The sequence below is a fragment of the Fonsecaea multimorphosa genome (genome assembly GCF_000836435.1).
Source record: "Fonsecaea multimorphosa CBS 102226 unplaced genomic scaffold supercont1.3, whole genome shotgun sequence".
In the NCBI taxonomy this organism is placed as follows: Eukaryota; Fungi; Ascomycota; class Eurotiomycetes; order Chaetothyriales; family Herpotrichiellaceae; genus Fonsecaea; species Fonsecaea multimorphosa.
In genome coordinates, this window is record NW_015971637.1 from 135,444 (window position 1) to 157,418 (window position 21,975).

General features: G+C 53.3%; 7 protein-coding genes across 7 annotated transcripts; 2 read left to right on the plus strand and 5 right to left on the minus strand.

Moving 5' to 3' along the window:
• Positions 1–6: 6 nt before the first annotated feature.
• Z520_01835 (uncharacterized protein) lies at positions 7–1,452 on the minus strand (the record flags this gene model as incomplete). Its single annotated transcript, XM_016772349.1, has 1 exon — positions 7–1,452. The coding sequence occupies one exon, from the start codon at positions 1,450–1,452 to the stop codon at positions 7–9; it is 1,446 nt and encodes a 481-aa protein (XP_016635819.1).
• A 507-nt stretch (positions 1,453–1,959) lies between these two features.
• Z520_01836 (uncharacterized protein) lies at positions 1,960–4,302 on the minus strand (the record flags this gene model as incomplete). The annotated part of the gene is made up of 3 exons (XM_016772350.1): positions 1,960–2,184; positions 2,263–3,931; positions 4,001–4,302. The coding sequence occupies 3 exons, from the start codon at positions 4,300–4,302 to the stop codon at positions 1,960–1,962; spliced, it is 2,196 nt and encodes a 731-aa protein (XP_016635820.1).
• Positions 4,303–5,746: 1,444 nt separating this feature from the next.
• On the plus strand, positions 5,747–7,087 carry Z520_01837 (uncharacterized protein; the record flags this gene model as incomplete). Its single annotated transcript, XM_016772351.1, has 1 exon — positions 5,747–7,087. One exon carries the CDS (start codon positions 5,747–5,749, stop codon positions 7,085–7,087), a length of 1,341 nt encoding a protein of 446 aa, XP_016635821.1.
• Positions 7,088–10,151: 3,064 nt separating this feature from the next.
• Positions 10,152–11,168, minus strand: Z520_01838 (uncharacterized protein; the record flags this gene model as incomplete). Its single annotated transcript, XM_016772352.1, has 1 exon — positions 10,152–11,168. The coding sequence occupies one exon, from the start codon at positions 11,166–11,168 to the stop codon at positions 10,152–10,154; it is 1,017 nt and encodes a 338-aa protein (XP_016635822.1).
• Positions 11,169–13,282: 2,114 nt separating this feature from the next.
• Z520_01839 (uncharacterized protein) lies at positions 13,283–14,135 on the minus strand (the record flags this gene model as incomplete). Its single annotated transcript, XM_016772353.1, has 4 exons — positions 13,283–13,559; positions 13,631–13,725; positions 13,791–13,946; positions 14,004–14,135. 4 exons carry the CDS (start codon positions 14,133–14,135, stop codon positions 13,283–13,285), a joined length of 660 nt encoding a protein of 219 aa, XP_016635823.1.
• A 1,865-nt stretch (positions 14,136–16,000) lies between these two features.
• Positions 16,001–16,606, minus strand: Z520_01840 (uncharacterized protein; the record flags this gene model as incomplete). The annotated part of the gene is made up of 1 exon (XM_016772354.1): positions 16,001–16,606. The coding sequence occupies one exon, from the start codon at positions 16,604–16,606 to the stop codon at positions 16,001–16,003; it is 606 nt and encodes a 201-aa protein (XP_016635824.1).
• Positions 16,607–16,962: 356 nt separating this feature from the next.
• Positions 16,963–21,708, plus strand: Z520_01841 (uncharacterized protein; the record flags this gene model as incomplete). The annotated part of the gene is made up of 9 exons (XM_016772355.1): positions 16,963–17,163; positions 17,238–17,313; positions 17,370–17,534; positions 17,726–17,977; positions 18,031–18,216; positions 18,287–18,311; positions 18,358–18,643; positions 18,716–18,990; positions 19,062–21,708. The coding sequence occupies 9 exons, from the start codon at positions 16,963–16,965 to the stop codon at positions 21,706–21,708; spliced, it is 4,113 nt and encodes a 1,370-aa protein (XP_016635825.1).
• Between the last annotated feature and the right edge of the window lie 267 nt (positions 21,709–21,975).

Here is a 21,975-nt window from a genome sequence, read left to right on the forward strand (position 1 = left end):
GGCTGCTCAAACCATGACTCTGCGCAACCCGCTGGTGCCGCCGAGGACTCGTCTGCCAGTGACCGCACACCTTCCCTTCCCGCTTTCCCAGCTCCCCTCACGGCTCTTGTGCACTTTTTTCTTCTGCTCGTCCTCGGCCTGTCCGTGTTCGTCGTCTTCCTCCTCGTCATCATCTTCCCACTCACTCATTTTCTCTCCTTTCATAAATGCCTCCTGCCGCTCATGCGTGCCCTCAATCCACTGGAATATGCACTTATAATCGAATACATATCCGGTCTGGCACGCTGCCGCTGTCGAGATCGGATGCAGACAGATAGGACACAGGTCGCTCGTCGGTGGCGGCGGGACTGTGAATATCGGAAGGAAAGTGATGCTCGAGACCGGCGGGGTTCGTTTGGCCGTCGCGTTCTTTGTTGATAACTTACGCACGGCACCCTGTGGCTCCGGCATAGTCTTTTGGGCGAGTTCCATCCCTGAGACGATCGGAGGCGGCAATTCCAACCCTTCGGCTGCTTTTCTGCTCAACTGTCGGGAGAAATCGCTCGCATGCCACCATTCCAAGAATTTCAGTGCGAAGATACTCGTCGGCAAGAGAATCCTCAAGCTTGACAATAATCGGGGATACAGCGTCCGCGGACTGAAGATGCCACTCAACCCTTGTCCCGGTCTCCCAGCAGCGGCGGCAGCGACAGCCTTATCAGCAGCTTCTCTCGCGGCATCAATGGCCTGCTGATCCGCGGCGCCCATTCTCCGCATCCTCGTGGAGACCATCCACAGGAATGGACTCGAGTATTTGGTTCCGTCGAACAAGTATCCCAAGCTGAAAGCCAAGATACTGAAGTAGTACGCTGCGTTCAAACTCGGGTAAACATGCCGTAGAAACCACTTGTAATACCACATAATCCTCTGCTTGATGGTCGGGTTTGGCGGCAGGGCGTCTCGGTCGAGATACCTCCTGCCTTCCACTCCGCCCAACCCTCCTCCACCCATCAGCAACCCAGCCGACGGCGCGATATGGATATCATAACTCTCATCCAACTTCCTCTTGAGATAGGGCACGCCGACCAAGACGGCGAGGTTGGTCCAGACATCGCGGCCCTTGAGCTTTAACCGCTCCCGGACCTCGGCGGGGACGGCGATCTGGGTGCGCTTGACCTCGCCTCCGCGCAGGCTGAGGACCTTCTCCCTCTTGAGGCCGTAGAAGTTCTCGGTGAAGCTGCCGCCAAAGTGCTCGAGGTAGTACTTCTCGACCACGAGCGCCAGCAGCGCGTACACCTCGTCGTAGTTGTTCAGGACGCGCAGAAGGTAACGCGGGTAGCGGTGCGTGAGCAGGGCGAGCAGGTACCGGATCGTGGGTGGCAGGAGGGCCGACAGCTGTTGCTCCGAGAGGAGTTCGAACAGCGACGGCTTCAGGTCGTCCACGGGCGACTGCAGCGCCGAGAGGTATTCCATGGCTTGGTGGTGGGTTTAGGTCACTTGCAGGACGACCGGGATTCGGAGGATGCTGGAGTAGTAGGAGAGGAATGGATGGGTCGGTGTATATCCCGCGGATCACATGCAGCGTTAGGGATTAATGGACGACGTCGGTATCATCTTTGGGATAACGAAAGCAACAGACGCATAACGGGTCGTCTCAGATTGAATCGCTGGAGTCTAGGAAACAGGTACTGATGGACATAATGACATCGAAAAGTGACACTGCGCAAGTTTGATTTTCTGATTTGCGGGAAGTTGAGCCTCGGCTTGATCTTCGCCCCAAACACGCCCGAGCCTCGTCTCGTATACCCACCAGACTGACATGGTTCCTCCTCTAATCCTTCTCAATAACTTATGTATAGGATTGTCCTTTCTTGCTTGATGCCGTCCATGCGACAAATCGAAGTCTCCAAAGCGAACAATTGTCAAAGAACCCAGGTAAAATACACTCTCCCCCGTCAACACCGTGTAATCCCAAATCGATCAAATGGCACGCAGCTGGTCAGCAAAGGTCCTTAACCGCTTGACCCTCTCATTCAACGCGTTCCTCCTAGCCGTCAGGTTCTGGTCCCTCTCAGCATCCACCGCGCGCGTGAAGGCGTCCTTGTCAACGCCAAAGTCGCCCTGGAACAGCTTATGCAGCGGCCGTAGAAGATGTCGCTCGACGACCTGGACAACGACGTTGTCGATGAAGACTTCGCGTGCGATCTGCGCATGGAAGAGTCAGCTTTCCCTTCTGTAACAGTTCGATCCTCCCCTAGAAACAATAGCATTGTTTTTACTTACCTCGTAGTAAATGATCATCCTTTGGCCAATCTCTTCCGCTGACTCGGCACGGCTGTCCTGAGCCAGAACCCGCTCGACATGTGCTGGGGTAAATCGTGTGGCGCTCCCAGGAGTAGCTGGTGGCGGCCTGATCTCCCTCTCGTTTGGGTTCTCTGTTCTTGTTGGTGACGACGCATTTGCCATGTACGGGTACTCCTCCTCCGCCACACGGTTGACCAGAGCGAAGGTCTTGTTCGCCTTCAATTGTCGTGCCAGCCTCTCAAAGCGTTTACTCTCTGTCTGCGCGGGCTGTTTTCGATCTTGCTCGATGGCCTTGAGTTCGTCTTCGGCCTTTTTCTTCTGCATCTCAAGCGCCTGGTATAGATGGTCTTTAATGGCTTGCGAGACTCGCGCCGGAAGTGCGGGGAGCTCCTTCCGCAGCACATTATCGACAATGTGCTCGACAAACACGACGCATCGACGGTGGGCGTGGTCCAGATGCATCCTGGCAATGCCGTACCAGGGTTCCGAGTGCTTTCGGAATAGCAAATTCAGCCGATTCGGATCATAGCTGCCCTTCAACTCACGGCCGCGGGTCGACTCGAGCATTTGCTGTACATAGGCGCGGAAGCCGTCCCTGTCCTCGGTGAGGCTGCGCGCGGATTTTGCTTGACGCAGGCCGTGGCCGTTCAGTTCCACTTCGCGCGCAAACTCGTCGTGATCCTCTTCGATCCGAGCCCGCAGGTAGTAGTCGGGAGCGTCTTGCCAGTCGGCCGCGCCGTCCAGGTAAGTGCCGTCCACGCACCCTTTGGCCTGCACGGCCAGACCCGTGCGCTCTTCACTGAATTTACCCCAGATCTCGTCGGCATCTGCCAGCTTCTCGTTGATGCCATCTACTTCCCTCATGGCCTTCTGGAGCCGGTGTAAAATGTCGTCCTGGATGATCGGGAGCTGCCGCCGGGTGTGGTCGTAGTAGATGCTTCTCAGACGGCCTTGGAGGGAGTCAATGCCCCAGTATGCTTGGTCGACCTGACTCCATTTGCGCTCGGGAGACATGAAGAACATGCGTTCAGCTTCGTCTCTCTCGGCCGTCGAGGTCTCGTTTCCGGTTTCGCGCACGCCACGATTGCGAAGGACATGCCAGCCCTTGGCAAAGTTGAATTCGGCCGTGCTATCCGCGCCATTCCGGGCTTTCTTGACCCAGAAGTCCTCCAAGCCCGACGGCGACTCGACGAGATCCGGCTTTGTGATGATGCCAAAGGTCCGCTCTCCTGTGGGATCGACTTCTTTGGCGATGGTGAGGACGGACTGCTTTTGCGGGTCAAGGTTGGCCTCTACGACGGCCAGGATCAGAGTGCGTGGTTGCTGGATCCAGTCATCCACGATGCGGCGGACCATGTCAATATACTCGCGGCCTTCGTTGTGCGAGGCTATCAGCCCGGGGGTGTCAATCAGAGTCAGCGGCTGCTGATGTGGCCTGACAACCTCGACCTTGAGCACGTCAGTCGCAAACCCTCCACGACCGCCCAACAGCCATTTTTCGGCTTCCTTGACAATCTGGCCCAGCTCGGCCAATCTCCTGGATTTGAACCTGGCATTTCTGAGGCGGGCCTGGTCGTCAGGATTCCGTGCTGTGTCGGGCACTATCTCGATATTGATTGATTCGACATTTCCTGGACGAAACCGAAGTCTGGAAAATAGCCACGGTTAGCAAAAGGACAGCGCCCACAAACTGGGAAGAATAGAATCACGAACTTACTCGGTCACGAATTTGGTACAAGTAAACTCTCCCCTTGGAAATGACAAGCCGCTGATGGCCTCGAGGACGGAACTCTTGCCGGACGACTGGCTCCCACAGACGACCAGCTGGGGCAATTGGAGCTCTCTGTTCACGTCGAGGTCCTTGAGTCGGTCGACCAGGTCAAACAAGCGTCTCTCCTCCTGACTCTGCAAACCCTTGAGGCGGTCTGTGAAAGGGTTCGGGACGTCGACGTATCCATTTGTGGTCGGGGTCTGTGATGAATCTGACACTGGCGTGCCATAGCCTTGCTGGTACGCCATTTGCTAACAAGACGGGAAAATGAATAGAATAGGAATGAAGCAAGCAGGGTAGAAGGGCGGGATGGGAGTTGTAGGATGAAAAGGATGCCCAGTCTGGTCAAGAAAGAGAGGCGAGTGAGAGATGGGATGAGAGGCTCTAAGAGAACAACCGTATACAGCGAGGCCTAGCACACATACGAGGCACATACATAGATGTTCCAGGACAGCCACATGTACTTCGCTAGACGTGGTCTTCACCATGCCAAGGGGGGCTGATGGATATCCCACTCGGTAGATGCAAGCACGCAGATGTCTTCCTCATTCAGCCTTACCTTTTGGTTGCACAATTTGCCATCATTGCGTGGCCCTTTGCACATCGTCTTTGCGGCTGGGCTGGGCCACACAGAGAGTCCAGGCCACTAAACTGTGTTGCCTCTCGAGTCGAAGCGACCAAAGCCGGTGTCCCGAACAGGCTACAGCGAAAAGGTAGATTGAGGGTAACCATGGGTTTCCTGAGAAAGCCGCGTACTGCGTAACTTGATGCAGACGGATTGGCAGTGATAGGCGAAGATGATTGGCGCTGCGTGGCTGGTACGCATGCAGAGCCGGTGGCGAAGGCGAGGGCGCAGGGCGAAATGGCTGCAGCCTAACACCGTCCATCACTTTTCGCGGGAGGATGAGCTGATGAAAGGTGATGATGGGATGTGGTGGTGCCTTGTTTGGGAGAATAACCCCATCCCCAACTTGCTGAACTGATGCTGAGAAGGAGCTCACTGGAACCTCAGATAGAAAGATAGATGCCTAGACCTACCATCAGCTACCTACCTGGTAGGTAGAATTGTGCAAATCCCATCCTATCCGTTCTTCCTACTCTTACCTGGTACCGAGTACTCGCATGCCTAGGTACTCGTTCATGTCTAGAGCTGTCTAATGCCTCGGTTACAAAGAACTTGAAGCCAGCCTCAGGCTCGGTGGCGTTGCTCTTGTGCCCGCATAACGCAGCACAACAATGACAGGGATCTTTTCAGCCCAGCCTGATCTAGAGTTTCCCTGAGGATCAAACAAAACGCCCTGCCTGATCGCCCTACCCACTTTCAACCCACCTGCTGGGAAGTGGGCGATGCTCGTTTCCAGAAGAAGGCGGACGAGAAAGACCTTCTGCGAAATAGGGCAAGGATTTACTTTGCTCTGCCACGTCCTTCTTGAAGGGCCAACGTGTATGTTATCGCCACATTTGCAGCGCGCGTGTGTCTGGCTGTCTGTCTGTTTGTGGTTGTGATGTACCTATTCAGCTACGACCTCGCCTGCAATAGTCAGGTCATACTTCATTCCATTGCTCAACCTCGATGCTGCAGCTCGTGATTTGACCTCTTCTTACCGTAGGCTGTCTCATCCCCATCTCTACTATCTGTTCATCGTCGACTCGGCTTCAAATACTCCTTTTCGGGACGAATACCCTGCCACCATGGTTTCCATCATTCCCACCACCATGGACATCACCTACTGCGAAGGCGCACGTTTGCTGCAAGACTCGCAAGCCGATCTAGATGCAATCCTGGTCCAACGACCCAACGGCAACCTGACCTGCAAACATTGCTACCTCGTCATCGCCGACGCTGACCCCGATGCTGACAACCTCCGAACCATGTCTTCCGACAAGGACTGGCCGCTGGTCGTGAGCTGCCATGTCCAGGCGTGTGCCTCGCTGCACGATCGGCGGGCCGCCTATTCGTGCTATGCTTGCCTCGAGAGGGGGAAGACTTCCATCGAGACCTCGGTCGCAGCTCTCAAGAGCCATCTTCAATCCTGTCATCTGATCAAAGAGCTCCAGCCCACGATGCCGTACCAGCGGCACAGTTCCGAGTCCGAGTCCATCAAGGAAGCGCAGGCCCGAGCTCCAAGTATTCCCGTACGGCCCAAACGGAGATCTCGACCAGCACCTGGCGTGGAAGCAACGCCCGAGAGACAAACAGCTGGCGATGCGGAAACAGTCCAAAGCGCTACCAGCCGACGACCTGTACCCTCAAACCCATTCTGGTCAGGTCAAACAGCAGCATCGCCTGTTGCTCCGAATAGCCCCAGTACACCCATCAAGCAGGGTCCGACGGATTCTGAGCGACCCGTACAATCACGATCGAGGCGAGAGATCCCCACGCAGGCGGAGAGAACCTATACTCCTTCCACCGCGGCCCGACCAGAGCAACTTAATGCAGTGAACCGCCCTTACGCAGAGGGAGCAGATGTTTTCAGTGTTCCAGGCGGCTTTCCACCTCACGAAGCAGGCAGTCACGACCCTCGCAATCCTTTTTTCCAAGAGTTTCCGCCCATGCCGCCACCGCGCGCAACATTCTCCAACGACCATTCGACTGCACCGATTCGGAGGAAGGATGTTAGACTGGAGCCAAGTGCACAGCCATTCCCGGAGCCAGGTCGTGAGGACAGATCGTTTCCGACACGACCGAGTCGAGCCCCTCCTGCGCCACCAGTACTGTCGGCGCCAGCGCCAGGTCCAAATTCCCGCGCCGCCCAACCAATCCAGGTCGATGTGCCACAAAGTCCCCACGCAGACCATGCCAAGATCCAACAACTCGCGGCCCTGGGAATCAGCAGAGCCAGAGCGGAGTATCTGCTCAATCAGACCGGGGGAGATGTCAACGAAGCCGCGGTACTTGGATTCGAGGAACAGCAAGGTAGCATGGACGGCGGCGGTGGTGAATGGCTGCCTACACCATCGTCACAGGCTGCCCAAACTGAGGGGCTTCCATCATCCCCAAGTTCAGACAGACGCAATCGGCGGTCAAGGTAAAGCAGGTATGGAGGAACGAAGGAGGGACGGCAGCGAAGGATCTAGACAGAATTTGAGCCAGATATGCGGATATTTTGCAACCTACCGATATTCATCACGAGGCATGGAGTTCAGTGTATATCCAGTCGGGAAGATCCGTTCAAGGTGTGCAAGAAAAAATAAAAATGACCTTTCCCAAATCTACGCAGTCACAGTTGCGGTCATGATATCCATCTTTCTCCAGCTCTTCTATTCTCTTGTCTCTCCATTCACGGCCCTGCCGTTCTTTCCACGCATCGAGCATAGGGGACTCGTCGTAGAGTTCAGAACATGGAGGCCGTTCTTGTGGAGGGTTGCAAATGAACCGATCTCTTATCGCAGGGAGAAGGGGAGCTTGTTCGAGGTAGTGTTCGTGGAGCGTGGCATTCGAGGGAGATGACGAGCAAGCACACACATGCATTCCATTCGCATTCGCATCTCATGACAGCCCACAGGTAGGCTCCGAGCAGATTGGCGGTTCCTACGTTAGTGGTAAGTGGTGTGTGCAAAGTTATACGGCCCTAGGAGCAATTAACGAATTTTTGAGGTTTTTGGGGGTAACCACATCTTCTATCACGCCGCAGGGAAACAAGGGGATTGTGCCGATGATGTCAAGCAAGAAGCTCACCAGTTGTTCCAGTGTGCTAGACAATGCGTCATTGAAAAGGAGCTCGTCTGGGGCGTCTGGGGGCTGTTGTGCGCGCTGGCTGTCGTCAGATCGCGCTACGTGACGTGATTACCGTGATTACCGAACTTGAAGTCGATGAGGACGGCCAAGGAAGCGCCTTTAGCTACTAGGTAGCGAAGGAAACCAGGCCACTGCAGCTTACAGCCCTACAGCCTCGCTAGGCGGCGACACTGCATGCAACCTCCAGCCCAGCCCAGCCCTAGCCTTGCAGTGTTGGCGTTGGGCATTTCTGAGTTGCCCATGATCGGGATCTCTCTCTCTCTCTCGCCAGCCCCAATAGACGGTAAAGACGAGTCAGGTAAGCCAGTCCCCAATTGAGGTCATCTTGGAAAGGGGCGCCGTGGGCTGATGATGTCAATCCGATACCTTGGGTACGTACCTGGCGAGGCTGGTTAGGTAGGTACGAGTGTTCATTCAATGGCGTGTCCGAGTGAAGCACAATGCCACCCACGCACCCATCCATCCATCCCCTGTACTCGGGTTATTATGAACAAGGATTTTGACACCACCACTCCCGGGTGCCTCCCTCCACCATGGGAAAAAAGTGGCTCTCTCTGACAGACAGACTCGCTTGGCCCATTGCATCTCACGATGGAATCTCACTTCCTGTCCCTGGGCTCTTTCGTACAAACTTGACGTCAGCGTCTTAGGGGTTCAAATTCCACCCCCCCTCCTCCCCTCGCCTCCCCTCCACTACTTTTGCATCAAACTTCCAGCGCTTCCTCGTCCTGGCCTTGTGTGTCGATCTGGACAAATGCGTGTGATCGAAAAGTCTCTTTCCTGCTTGGCTGCTGATGGGCGATGGCCTTTTCGAAAATGTGGAAACCAGATCGTGCAGAAAGACCAACCTCCCAGGAAAAGTAAACCCCCCGATCTGCTATTAGCTGGTTACCTGGTGCCAGCCAGTGACTTTCCGGATCATAGTTATCCGGATCGTCAATGGGTGCCCTTGGCCCTCCCTAGGTTGGCCCTGGGTGGCCCTGGACCTCGCACAGGTTACCTCCCGTCCCTACCAATTGAGGAAAAAGGCTTCTGAGCAGATTATTACCTATAGTGAGGGAGAGCACCCATTTGGTCGGCGGCTCACGTCGGCTCACACCGGCCTTTGTGATAGGTACTTGCGCAGTTTCGAACTTGTCCGGCTCGGCGAGCAGATATCAGAGTGTGAGAGATCAAAGTCAAGCTTGCACCTTGGACAAAGCTCAACAAGGTCTTTCGTCTCGGGTCACAGGACCCAAGCGTGGACAAACAGCAGTGCACACTTTTTTCAAAGACAGCTCACACGTCGAATCAAGCGGGGCTCTCGAACTTTCTCTCAATCGCTTTGGAAGAACGAGCAGGTTTCCCTTCGTCCACTGTCTCAGAGTTAAAGAGTAGAGGCATCACCATTCTTCGGAATGCTGCAAAGTTGAGGTCCGCTATCCGTCAAGCTTTGGATCCTCGAATGCCGTGAGAACGCCGGCACGTTCCAGGCCATCCAGTCGATCATCGAGCACCAAAATGGTTTATACTTTGCAGGACAAAGGCACGACTGCGCATTGGAACCACAGATTGGCCAAAGTGTGGGCAGATATCTGCACGTAATTGTTCCAATAATATACTGGATATCGCATTGCAACTAATAGCTACCATTACATATCTCGTTTCTCGGAAACCAGTCATGAGCCCGATCCGGCACAAATCCCTTTTCGTGTCTGCGCGTAGCAAAATCATTACAAGGCAGCTGAACCCCGCTTTTTCAAGGTGGAAATGCCACTTCCTGCCAGTGTCCTGTTGTTCCTTCTTGTTCCGCTTCATCCACACATCAAGCTGTGCGCATCAGACGCAGTCGGAAGTTAGCTGAGCGGGACCTTTCATACCTCGTCAACTCGAGCAAAGATGGAGTCGCTACTGGCCAACGACAAAAGCCACTCTCAAGCCGACTCCGGTGCTGCCTCAGCCGGGTCCGCAAAGATGGAATCTGGCCTGCGCAGCCTGGACGGAACAAGCTGAAGCGGCGGTGTTAAGCCGAATGGCGTCGAATCGGGGGCGTTTCGGTCAATCTGCTTGCACGCACTGCCACATGCAGCGGGGCACAGGCAGAATTCTGACCCCACCAAAGACATGCTAACTGTCTTCGATAGGAACAACTGCACATCTGATTGACTGAGTCATCCTTGGTATGCCGCGAAGCAGCTGAAAGGTTGATAGAAATTTCTGTGAGGGGTATCATCGAAAGAAAAGGCCGCCTTCGTCCGGCAAGGATGAGAAGATCCTGCTCGCCTGGGCTGGGGTTCCGAGGCAGCAAAGTGATTCCGCGCTAATTGGTACATGGACTAAAACAAAGATTATTGGCTGTAATCGCCAGGATTGTCTCTCTCAATCCGTCGGTGCAGGAGTGTGCACCTCAAACTCTGCAGAGCGATTAAACTCTGGTAGAGGCGGGTGCAGGATCTGGTCGTCGGTGGTCCCCGCAAAGAAATTGTCGGGCATCACGGGCAGACTGGTGAAGTTCACCGGAGGGAATTCTCCAAAATTCTGACTGGCAAGGGCGAGTTGTTGGCTGAAGAAGTCGTTCCCCAGGGCATTGAGGTGGGCTTGAATTTCTTCCGGAGACTTGCATCCTTCACAGTTGCCATGTGCAACAAGAATAGCGTTCATCTGTTGGATCTCATCCTTCATGCGCATGATTTGGTCTTTGAGGTACGCGTTCTCGATTGCTTTCTCTTGCGAGTCTCGTTGTAAGCGCTCCGTCTTTTCTTTCTTGTTGATTCGACACTTTGCAGCAGCTAGTCTGTTCTTCTCGAGTGACTGTTTTCTCTTTTGTTCCTCTGCTGAGTCTCCTTGTTCGATGGTGGTGGAGGATTTCCGCGTCGCCTTTCGCTTACGACCCGCGGTCGTTGTCGTCTTCGATGGAGAGGAGGCTGTTTCTGTAGCTTTAGGCCGACCCTTTCCTCGTTTTCGAGGTTGAGGTTCTAGTGGTTGAGATTTGGGCGACAACTTCTCCTCCTTTGAATCGGTACTGGCAGTGGAGTTCGATCGTGGAGGGGTCATTTGGCCGTATCGTGCAATTGCTGTGGAGGGATTAGGCAATACCGAGGTGATGAACTTGTCCATCTCGTAGTTGTCAACGTTGAGCGGGTTTTCTGTGGATACTTTCAAGTCGTCGTCTCGGTCGAATTCGGGCCATTGAGACATGGGATAGTCATCTGGCGGGCTGTAGACTTGATAGTCATTGGTTGTCAGAGGCTTCTGTGGCGGATCAAAGCCGAACTCGTCGTCTTCAAGCTGGACAGGCGCAAAGGTAGAACTGGCAGGGAATTGGTAGTCGCGGAAGGTGTAACCATCCAGGTCACTGATGCTGGGGGTGGCGGATGAGATGCCCGCTGACGACATGGCTGACTGGCTCCCAAGGGTTCCCATATTTGTCGGGGGAGAGTGCTGTTTCTTTGAAAGCACAGTAGGCAAGAATTGAAGAGAGCTTCAATGCCCCAGGAACAATGTGTCTTGTAGACAAGTTCCGTTTGGTAAGACCCCGGGTTGAATGTAAGAGCGTGGCGCTTGGATTGGTCTGTTTGCCGGATGGCAATGTGTTTGCTCCAGACGTATCTAGAATGGTGGTACAGAAGAGGAATATATGATTCCGTTGGTGGGATTGGGGTGGCTGAGGGTGCAGAATGTTCTAGAGAGGGAGAGCAGGTACTTCCAGGAGAGAAAGGTAGGGCACGTAACTGGGTTCGGAAAAGGGATCGAGTTTTATTTAGGATCAGCAATCGGTGGGTAGCCACGGGGGGTGGAATTCGAACGAAGGTAATTTCGAACTTGGAACTGAAGGAAGGGTCGGAGAAAAATGTCAGGCAGGCTTCGGTCTCTTGTGAACGTGTTGAGGATTCCAGGTGGACGCGGTGGGCTGTCTTGCTACACAGGTGGGCCGCGGCTTGTGGAGCCAGATGGTAAGAGGGAGAGAGCAACAGATCGACCGATGCTCTAGTAGTAGTAGCGGCGGATGCTTGACCCGGGTGAGCTGGAGGAAAAGCGGGCTGAGAAGTGGCTTTCTCACCTGAAGAACTGCCAGGTGGCTGCGACACGGCAAGGATTGGAGTGGCTGATTCGATGGTAGGGCCCAAGGAACAAACTTCCAAGAGGGAGGCGAGGGAGGGGCAAACAAAGAAGAGAGGACGGCAAGTCTAGGAGAGCAAATGAGAAGCGAGAGGAGGATGTCGGTCGCAGTGTCTAAGAACGGCATGTGAAGGAAAGGAACGGCACTGAGGCTTTTCTGAAGTGCGGGGCAGGCAAAGTACCAGGAAAAAAACAGGTTGCTGGAAACGATGGGAGCGATGGAAACAAAGAACAGGTGAAGTGGTATTGGTGGAAGTGGGGAGAAACGGCCATGCAGCAGCCACTGCTTTGGAGGTCCCAGTCCCAGTCCCAGTACAGGCCAAGGTGCGCCAGGAGTTGTAGATTCCGTCGCACTCTCCTCTCCCTGAACATTACTGATTGCAGTTGGCGTGAGCATGTCACTGCTGCCGAGACGATTGCCTGGGGCGCGAATTGGGTGTCTTCATCGACCATCTGTGCCTGCATCGACGCCCCCTCCATTTGCCGGGCCTTGTCTAGCTTCGCTAGGCTCCCCTAGGCTCCCTAGGCTCCCCTAGGTGGCCCCAGCTCCCTAGCCCTGGGATCGCTCGCCGCCTATGTCATCGACGATCGGGCATGGAGATCGGCGGAGATCCCCCCAGTTTCTGGGTGGGTTTCTGGTCATGGGAATTATCAAAGTGCCATCTGCTGGGCTGATCCTCTCGCTACTGAGCGCCACTCGGGGGCTACAGTCCGTCGAATCATGCGCCTGTGCAAGCCTCAGCAAAAGCGCCGAGAGGCTGAGCTCGCAGCTTTTTGCCATAGACGATTCCACACTGATCGCCCGTCTTACATAAACGCCCATGCCCATCCGTACGACTCTCTCGGCTACGTCAATTGGCAGCGAATCACGAATCACCGACCTCATCCTTGAAGTCCAAAGACAAAGCCTCGTGGCAGCCGAGGACGGGGGGCCCCAGGAGGGAAAACTAAACTGGACATGGGAGAATCCCTAGACCAGCGTCCCCGTGATTTGGTGTCATTCTCGCTTTTCATTGAAACAGAACAAAGAGCGATGGGAGGTGGGAGGTGGGAGGACTGGAACGAGCAACGCGGTGCCGTCGCCGGTTACATCGGCGACGTCATCCTCGGCACCAAACATCTGCCGCGGACATGAGATCCGGGCACTGTAACCATTGGGAAGCTGCGGTGCGGATAATCGAGCCGCATGGGCAATCGAAGGACGAGTCGATTGTCGATTATGTCTTTGTTGGGCAGGTGTCTTATTATTATGGTCTATCTCTCCTCTCCATAGTCCCACTTGCAGCCAGAGATATGCCGTCATACTTGTCCTTGTATGCCCCATTGTTGCCGCGCTTCCCCGTGCTCCTTTGCTATGCTTTGACGATTTGCGCAACCACCCACACCTGGGTTTACAACAGCATAAGCGTCAGCCCGATCAGCCCGGCTCCCGCTGCGGAGACCAGCTCCCAGCGAGTGGCGCCCACGCGTCCGCCACTGCTGCTCTGATCCGATGCGCTCGCGCTCGCACTCGCACTCGCACTCGCACTCGTACTGCTAGACGCCGCGCCACTCGTCGCAGACCCCGTTGACGTAGCTGTGGATGCACTTGCACTCGCTCCGGTGGTGCTGGCACTAGTATTGTTGCTAGAATCGGCGAATGCAGTGATCGTCACTGGGATGAAAACACTATCTCATCGTGAGCCCTTCGAAACATCTTTGGCCACTCCCGAAACTCAAGCTGGGAACAACAAACTCACATTTCGGACTGCGATAGGACCGTCGTTGTGGTCGTTGTGATCATACTAGTATCCGTGTCGTCCGCCGTCGATGAGTCCGTGGCTGTAGCTGTTTCCTATTCAGGATATCTGCGGGTCCAATGTATGTCTCTGTGCATGTTGCGGCTGTTGTGCCTTTGACATTGCAGTCGAGCATGAGCGACAACGGGTCGAGGGTCTCTGCCGCGCGGAAAGTTGATGGGCCGAAAGTGATGGTAACCGCGTCAGGGCCAAATCCACATTCGCTCATGTCGGCGTTGGATGGACACGAGATGGCCATCGTGGTCTTGGAAGCATCCTTTTTTGGGAAGGTAAGTCAGTGTGGACGAGCTAAAGGCAGAAAACCTGCACATACAGAGGCAATGAGGGAACCCAGAAGAGTTTGATCGTCCGCATCAGGAATGAAAACATTGATAACGGACGACGTTTGAGCGCTGACTGCGGCAGCCATCGCCAGTGCGATTGCTGATCTCTTCATCGCGACCATGTTCTCAATGCTATACGCTGCGGCGAGTTGTGTGTGTATGACGGACGAGGCTCAAGAAGATACGAGGTCAGGACGGAAAGAGAAGAAAAGCCACAGCAGGCTGGGGAAAGAGGTGCATCTCATAGTCCCTCCACAGACAGTGTCTGACCCTTTCCCGACTTCCGGAGCATTTTTAGGGGAAATTGGCAGTTGTCGATGGTGTCGGACCAGGACCTCAAACTGCCCCTTTTTGTTTCATTCCGATATCTTGGCAAGCTGCTGATGCGCCAAAATCGTGCGGCACGTGCCCCAACCAGTAAGTTACTGGGGAAGCCGATTGGAAGTACCCACAGAGGTCAAAGCAAAACAACAACTCTGTATGTGATGAACACGGGTTGTGTTTCTGGAGCTCCCAATTTTTCCGGAGGCTCTTGAATCTCAACCAAGTTGCACAAAACAGTTGAAGCTTCTGAAAAGCTCAGATCTTCGGACTGAATATGACCTGGACGCATCAGATATTCGTGCTGGAGAACTCAACTTGACAGACGCCCGTTATCTGGACCGATATGCTTTCTAGGCCAAGCGAAATTTGACGTTAAGATGAAGTTGGCAGACTGTCCAAGTCCTACGTCAAAGAGTCGCAAATCTTGCCTGGTCACTCCCGAGACAACGCGCTTGATTGGGAAGTGAGCTGCAGGAACTGGCTCGTCCTTTGGGCTAGATGGGCCGGATTGAGCCAAAACCGACGACCAACGTTCATGCTAGGAGATAAGTTGGAGACAGAAAGTACTCGAGACTCGAAACGCTGTGGGTGTCTGTTCGCGCCGTTGACTGCTAGGAGTGGCACGAGGGGGAGCGCAGTCAAATGCCAAGGACGCGGCGACTCTCCGGGAAATGAGGCGCTTGTCCATTCCGGGTAAACCGCTCACGTGCCTCATTTCTGTCGGACTTCAGTTGTGGAAAAGCCCCAGACAGGAGTCGCCAGCATCATTATCAGGAACAACTTCACAAGACGCGTAGCAACTTGCAGCGCAGTGAAGTCGCCTCAACCAAAATGGAGAGTCTCTGTGGTCTTAATCTTTCACCGCCAGAGTCATTTATGTAGCATTGCGCTTCGATCGGCTCATATTTCCCCGTCGAACTAACCCGGCCTCCCGAAGAATGCCCTTCAACTCTGTCCTCGTATCACTCTCTTCCTCCAATTCGACGCAAGTGACCACGTTCAGTCCAGAAGGTTGTGCCAGAAATGGTGAAACCAGCGATCGAAGGAAGATATGTCACGGAAGCAAGAGCTGTTGAAGACTAGAATTTAACACCATGAGCCGTTGCGGATGGACGTTGTGGCGCCGTCGTACAGCAATTCTATCTTGGAATGGAAAGGGTGACCTGACAGTGTGTGGATAATGTGATCGAGGAGTCTGCACCTCTCATGACGACTATAAGCACTCGCATCCAGTTCAAGAATGGCATGGTCAACTTTCGACCTAGTGCTGCATTTCTGTTTGGAATACGAGGTGGACACGAAAATATGAGCAGCATTAAGCTGTTAAGGTCACACAATACACTTGTCCGGAAACATGTCGATGGTGGCATAGGTGGGCTAAGGAGGCCAAAGTGATACCATGAAAAAGAGTAGCTCAACTTCCACTCGACACTTTGCGCGCATAGCTTAGAGCAACCTTGAAAATATATCGCGTGGAAACGATTTTCAGACTTAGCACCGGATGGTGAATCTTGAAGGATGCACCCCGTGCTGGTAAAAACAGCTCCCACGATCCACAGCTCGCGCAATGAAGCACCATAACCAATTTTCGGGGATCTGCTTTGACAATCAAGCAGCACCTCAGGACAGAAACCGCCTCTTCAAATCAACACTCCTTTTAGGACTATCCCAATATATTTCCACCTCCTTGCGTGTCGGCCTTGGATAGGTCCAGCATAGGGTCATTTATGTTTTCCGTCTGCTCCCTAGTCATAGTGAGGAAATCAGAGATCGAAGAGGAGTTCTGTTGGGTCTGGTCAACTGTCCGTGCCGAGCCTTTCGGCCGCTTGGAGGGATCTTTCGAGCACAACTGGCACTGCTTGAGCAGAAATATCACGTCGGATCGTAGAATACCATAATATGAATTGCTGACGTCCTTCCAAGTCGCATCCCATCCGGCGTGGCCATTGTTTTCATGAACTCTCTCCACTGTATCTGCAATCATATCCGTCGTGATTACTGTTCGAGCATGGTCTCCACGGTTCTTCGCAACTGCGAGAAGACTTTGGGTTTCATTATCCCACGAGAAGGTCTTTTGGGCATAATTTCGTCGGCTGGACTCCTCCTGCGATGCCGGTCGTTTGTAGGGATTCGTCAACCATTCAATTAGGGCAATTCTGTCGCTTTGAGATACGCGGCGTCTGTTGGGTGTTTCACGAAGATGTTGTAAGAACGCATTTTTGGTACTTCCAGAGAATGTAGCGGGAGCATTTTGGGAGGCGCAGTTCATCTTCAGCCGCGGTGTCTTCTCATACGACAGAAGTGCGCTAGCGCCAGAAGTGAAACGCCTTTAGCGTAGGCGTGCGCCTCCAGTCGAGACTACCCTCGACTGGAGGCGTACGTGCCTATTTTTAAGATTGATTGCTTCGTGGTACCGCTGGGTGCCTCGTAGACAGCAAACATTGAGATCTGGGGAGACTTCTTGACCATGATCACCTAAAGCACATTCTGTCCCTGGCTCACTGCGTTGACTCCTTCACTTACACTCGAAAAGATGGCAGCTGCTACCATTTTGCCCGTGAGATCCAGAACCGCTACCACAGTGGCATTGGCGCCATCTGGGCAAAGGCCATAGATGGCTATGAGATGGCAATCGGGGTGAAGATCGAGACTTGGACGAAAGCCAACAATGTTGACGAGATTTTGAGTCAGATTCGAGGAAATGTGGCATCCTTCAAGGCCCATCGCCACGATGGCTCAAGATTGGACAGATTTCGGTCGCTCGTGAGCAAGAGTCTCGACCCTATTGAACAACTCAGCAAGATAGCTGCGTCGGCAGCTTCATCTGTGAGGCGACAAACTTGACCCCTTGCTTGGTTGTTTGACGCTTATTTGGATCTTACAAAGTCATTTCCTCCCAGCACCGCTATCTTCACGGCAGTCGGCTATCTCATAAAGGTAGAGAGGCAGCTGTGCCCGATCCCCGTGATACTGAGCGTACGGCGCTGACCAAGTAGTAGATAGCAAACTCGGTCTCAGCTGACTACGAGAAGATTTCCACTTCTTCGAAGATTTGGACTTATATCTCAAGAGACTCAAGGTCTTGGAAGGCCGAATCTCGCCTGTACCAGAAGTGGGTGTTGCCGTAGCTGAAGTTCTTGCATCTGTCTTCGTGTTATGTGGCATCTGCGCAAAGTACACAAAGATGAGACGAATAGGTAAGGAATCTCCCACTGAGCGCCACCATGTCCCCCGATCCCAAAGATGCCCAGGGTTGGAATTCTACTAGCTTTAGGGTAACGCAGTTCGCCAGAGTCGTGTAAAACTCACTTCATTTGTTCGAGAAAGCTTGGGATCTTCCTTTTTCCATACCAACACGAGGTATTAACTGATGGGATTGTGCCCCTAGTCAAAACCTTTCGAACCCTGATCTCAGGCGAAGACGACGAACTTTCGGCCGCATATTCACACTTTCGCAAGCTGGTCAATCAGGAGCGTGGCGTTGTCGGGAATGCAACTTTGGTAGCTGTGGAGCAACTTCACGGAGAATCCACCAATATCAGGACAGATGTACAAGAAAATTTAACTTTGGCGAGAGGCACAGACCTTAACATTCAGTCGATCTTGGACACCACGGAAAATGTTCGTAAAGTCTTAGAGAGTATGGTTTGGCCTCGCTTCTACACCATGCTGTGAACCTAATCTATCTTACAGATCGACAAGCTACTGAGGAACTGGGCGAGATCCTGCCCAGGCTTTCGACACTGGATTTTCACCAAAAGCAAAAGGAAGTATATGCCAAATATCATCGCGGTACGGGCCGGTGGCTGCTGGAGTGTGCCGAATTCGAAAGGTGGCTCACCGCTCCACAGGCCATGGTTCTCTGGTGTCTTGGAAATCGTAAGCTACTAAATCACTCCACACCTTGCCCACCTAACTTGTCGGTCGCACTGATTGACTTTTGAGATAGCCGGCGCTGGGAAGACTGTCATGACGTATGTGTCGCACAACTCCACTGGTTTCAAGGCTGATTGACACTAGATCTCTTGTTGTAAACCATGTCCAGGAAACTGTTCAAAGCTCTAGAACGGCGATTGCTTACATATATTGCGATTACAAAGATCCCAGGACGCATCTTGAACTCAACCTTTTAGCGAGTATCGCTAGGCAGTTAACTGAGCAAACAACGTCAATCCCTGTGACCGTGACAGAATTTTGTAACAGGAATACTGGAAGAAGGAGGAACCCGTCCGGTGAGGAGTGGGTTCATCTGATCCAATCGATATGTAATCTTTTTCAGGAAACCTACGTCTTCATTGATGCGCTAGTGAGTGCTCCCCGTCAGCCTGCCAGAGTACAGCAGGAACCATATTTGCTAACTGCTTCTGCTGGGATGCAGGATGAGTGTCCTGAGACCAACAGGGCGAATTTTCTATATTTCATCGGGCACTTAGAACCTTTCCTCAGGATCTTCCTCACATCTCGTCCGCATGTCGACCCGCGAGAACATTTTGCCAATACATGCTGCATCAATATTGCAGCCAATATCGCTGATATCAAGGCATATCTGGCACACACGATCAACAAAAACAGCAGAATTTCCATGTTCGCTCGCAAGGACGCAAAGTTGAGGGAAGACATAGTGGAGGTCTTGAGTCAAAAAGCGACCGGCATGTAAGTCTGATACGTGCGGATAGAGGTTCCTCCAAAAGTCAGAGTATGTAAGGTTTAACTTGATGGCTTAGGTTTTTGCTTCCACATCTTCAGATGGAGCGCTTGTGTAACCAAACAAATCTCAAAGCTGTACGAGCGACCATGACAGCGATGCCAAAAGGTGTTTCCGAATACTACGAAGACGTGCTGAAGAGAATCGAGGACCAACCAGAGGAAGACAAAGTCCTGGCAAAGAAAGCTCTCACCTATGTTTTCTATGCTAAGAGACCGCTAAGTCTGGCAGAGCTAACTCAAATCCTGGCTGTGGAAGCTGGAGATACCGATCTCGATCCATACGCCTCACCAGAGCCTGAGATCTTGCGTCACGCTTGTGCTGGGCTTATTACGATCGGTGAGCAAGGTGCTACTGTGCGATTGGTGCATTCCACCGTTCAGGAGCACCTTGAAACTCATTGTGACAGACTAGTGCCTGAGCCTGAAGTTGCTTTTGCAAAGGTATGTCTTGCTTACTTGTCGTTCGATATTTTCGACGAAGGACCCAGCATCAGTGAAAACGAACTACAAGGCCGCTTGAAAAACTATCCATTCTCGGAATATGTCTCTAACAATTGGGGATATCATGTTGTCGGTAATCAACTTCATGAAGAGTTGGCGCCTTTGCTTTCTAGGTTTCTGGAACAGCCAAATAAGCTTGCTTCTTCTGTGCAGATCCTGTCCATTCCTTTGCGACGAAGAGATAATCAGTATGACTTGTTCCCGAAGCAGCACGGTGCTTTACACGTCGTGGCGTACTGGGGCCTCGACAATCTCGTTTCAAGCCTCCTACGAGACGGGATGGACGTTAACAGCCAGGACAGTTATGGAACGACGCCCTTGATCCTTGCTGCCAAAAACTGCCACAAATTAGCGGCCCAGCTACTTCTCGAAAAGGGGGCCGAAATCAACGCAAGAAATAACAGAGGAGAGACGGCCCTGTACTGGGCAGCGAGAAATGGACACGAGGCCATGGTAGATTTCCTCCTGAAAAAGGGCGCCAGTGTCCTGATGAAGGATGACGAAGGATGGACCGCACTGGATTGGGCAGTGGTGGGGAGCAACAGCGAGGTGGTGAAGATCCTGCTGAAGAATGGCGTCAGCAGCACCAAAGGAAGAGGAAGAGCTCTTTTTCTGGCAAGCGACGAAGGGCATGAGCAGACGGTGCAAATGCTTTTGAACAGCGGAGTCGATGTGAACGCGAAGGATTACTTGGACAGCAGCCCGCTCGATTGGGCAGTGCCACCGGGCCACATGGAGACGGTTACCGTGCTCCTACGACATGGTGCTGATGTCAAATCGAGGGATGCTTATGGAAATAGTGCCCTGCACTGGGCGACTCCCCATCCATCAATCGTACGATTATTGCTCGAGTACGGGATTGAAGTTGATGCTAAGAATGACGCTGGACAAACACCACTCCTATGGGCAGCACAAGACGGATACGTGGAAGTTGCAGCATTGCTTCTCAAGAATAAAGCGGATATCAACACGCAGGACATATACGGCTTCACGGCGTTACACCGAGTAGTTCTCCGAGGGCGCGAAGCGATGGTCTCTGTACTACTTGAGAACGGCGCCGATCTCAATATTCGAAATGAAGATGGGTGGACACCTCTCCACGTGGCAGCGATCAAGCGACACGAACATCTGATTCAGCGACTAATCGACCTTGTTGACCAAGGGACCTCTATATTGTCCAAAATCACTTTGCAATTACAGGACACGAGAATGCAAGCGCTTTTCCAGCATACCGCAGAAAGGAAGGCGGAAGCCAACACGGTAGTCGAGAGATTGAGTGCGGCGGTCCAATATGGGCAAATTGGCAAGTCCCAGTTCCTGATCGACAGAGGGGCGGATGTGAACGAGAAGGGCAGTGGAGGATGGACGCCTCTAATCATCGCCGCATCATGCAATTCCCTGGAAGGTGTACAGCTACTGCTGGACAATGGTGCCGACGTCGACATTGCCGGGTATGATGGCCGCACAGCCTTGCATTGGGCTTCGGAGTGCGGTCATAAGAGGGTTGCACAGCTTCTGGTAAAGCACGGGGCGGATGTCAACTCGAGTGCCCACACATGGACACCGGGGCTTCTGGCCGCTCAACGGGGGCACACGGGGATCTTGCATTTTCTGATCGACCATGGGGCAGACGTCCATGCAGATGACTATCACCGACGCACGGCGTTGCACTGGGTTGCCCAGCACGGTTCGGCCGAGTCACTGCGATTCCTTGCAGACAACGGAGCGGATCTCAACGCCGTCGACCGGTGGGGCAGGACGCCGTTGATGTGGGCGATCGAGAACAAACAAGAGTTGACTGCGTTATTGCTCCTCGAGCTCGGGGCTGACGTCCAAAAGAAGGCTAGACACGACATTACTGCCCTGCATATGGCCGTCTTTCTGGAATGCGAATTGGCTATCCCGTCATTACTTGCCAGGGGAGCAGACATTGATGCAGAAGCTCGATGTATCGAACCCGACGAGGATGGCTTCGATGCCCTTGTGGCGATTGATACACCGTATACGTCTTTGACCGACTTTATACGTCAATGCTGCATGGAGCAAGATTCTGCTGTTGGATTTGAGGTTGGTGTGCGACATGGGCTGACGGTGCGACGTCTTGCAGCTAGCGTTGGGAACTCAAATGTACAGAGCCTGCTACGACTACAATGGAAGTCATGAGTTACTCGATCGGGTCCTCGGCTGTTTATGGATGCAACCATCACATTTTCCATGGGACCAGCACGGCTGTTCTCGACGTTGAGATGCTTTTCTCGTGAGTTGCCCGCTTACGGGTGGATTGCTCACCGGGCTCGCGCGAGCCGGGGGTGAGTACAGGGCGGCATCACTCTCGGGTGTCGAATTAATACCTCGTCGTGGCACTTCCGATTTGCGTGCCTTCCGGAACCCCAACCTGCGAACACCTATGTTGGTTTGTTATTTCAACTC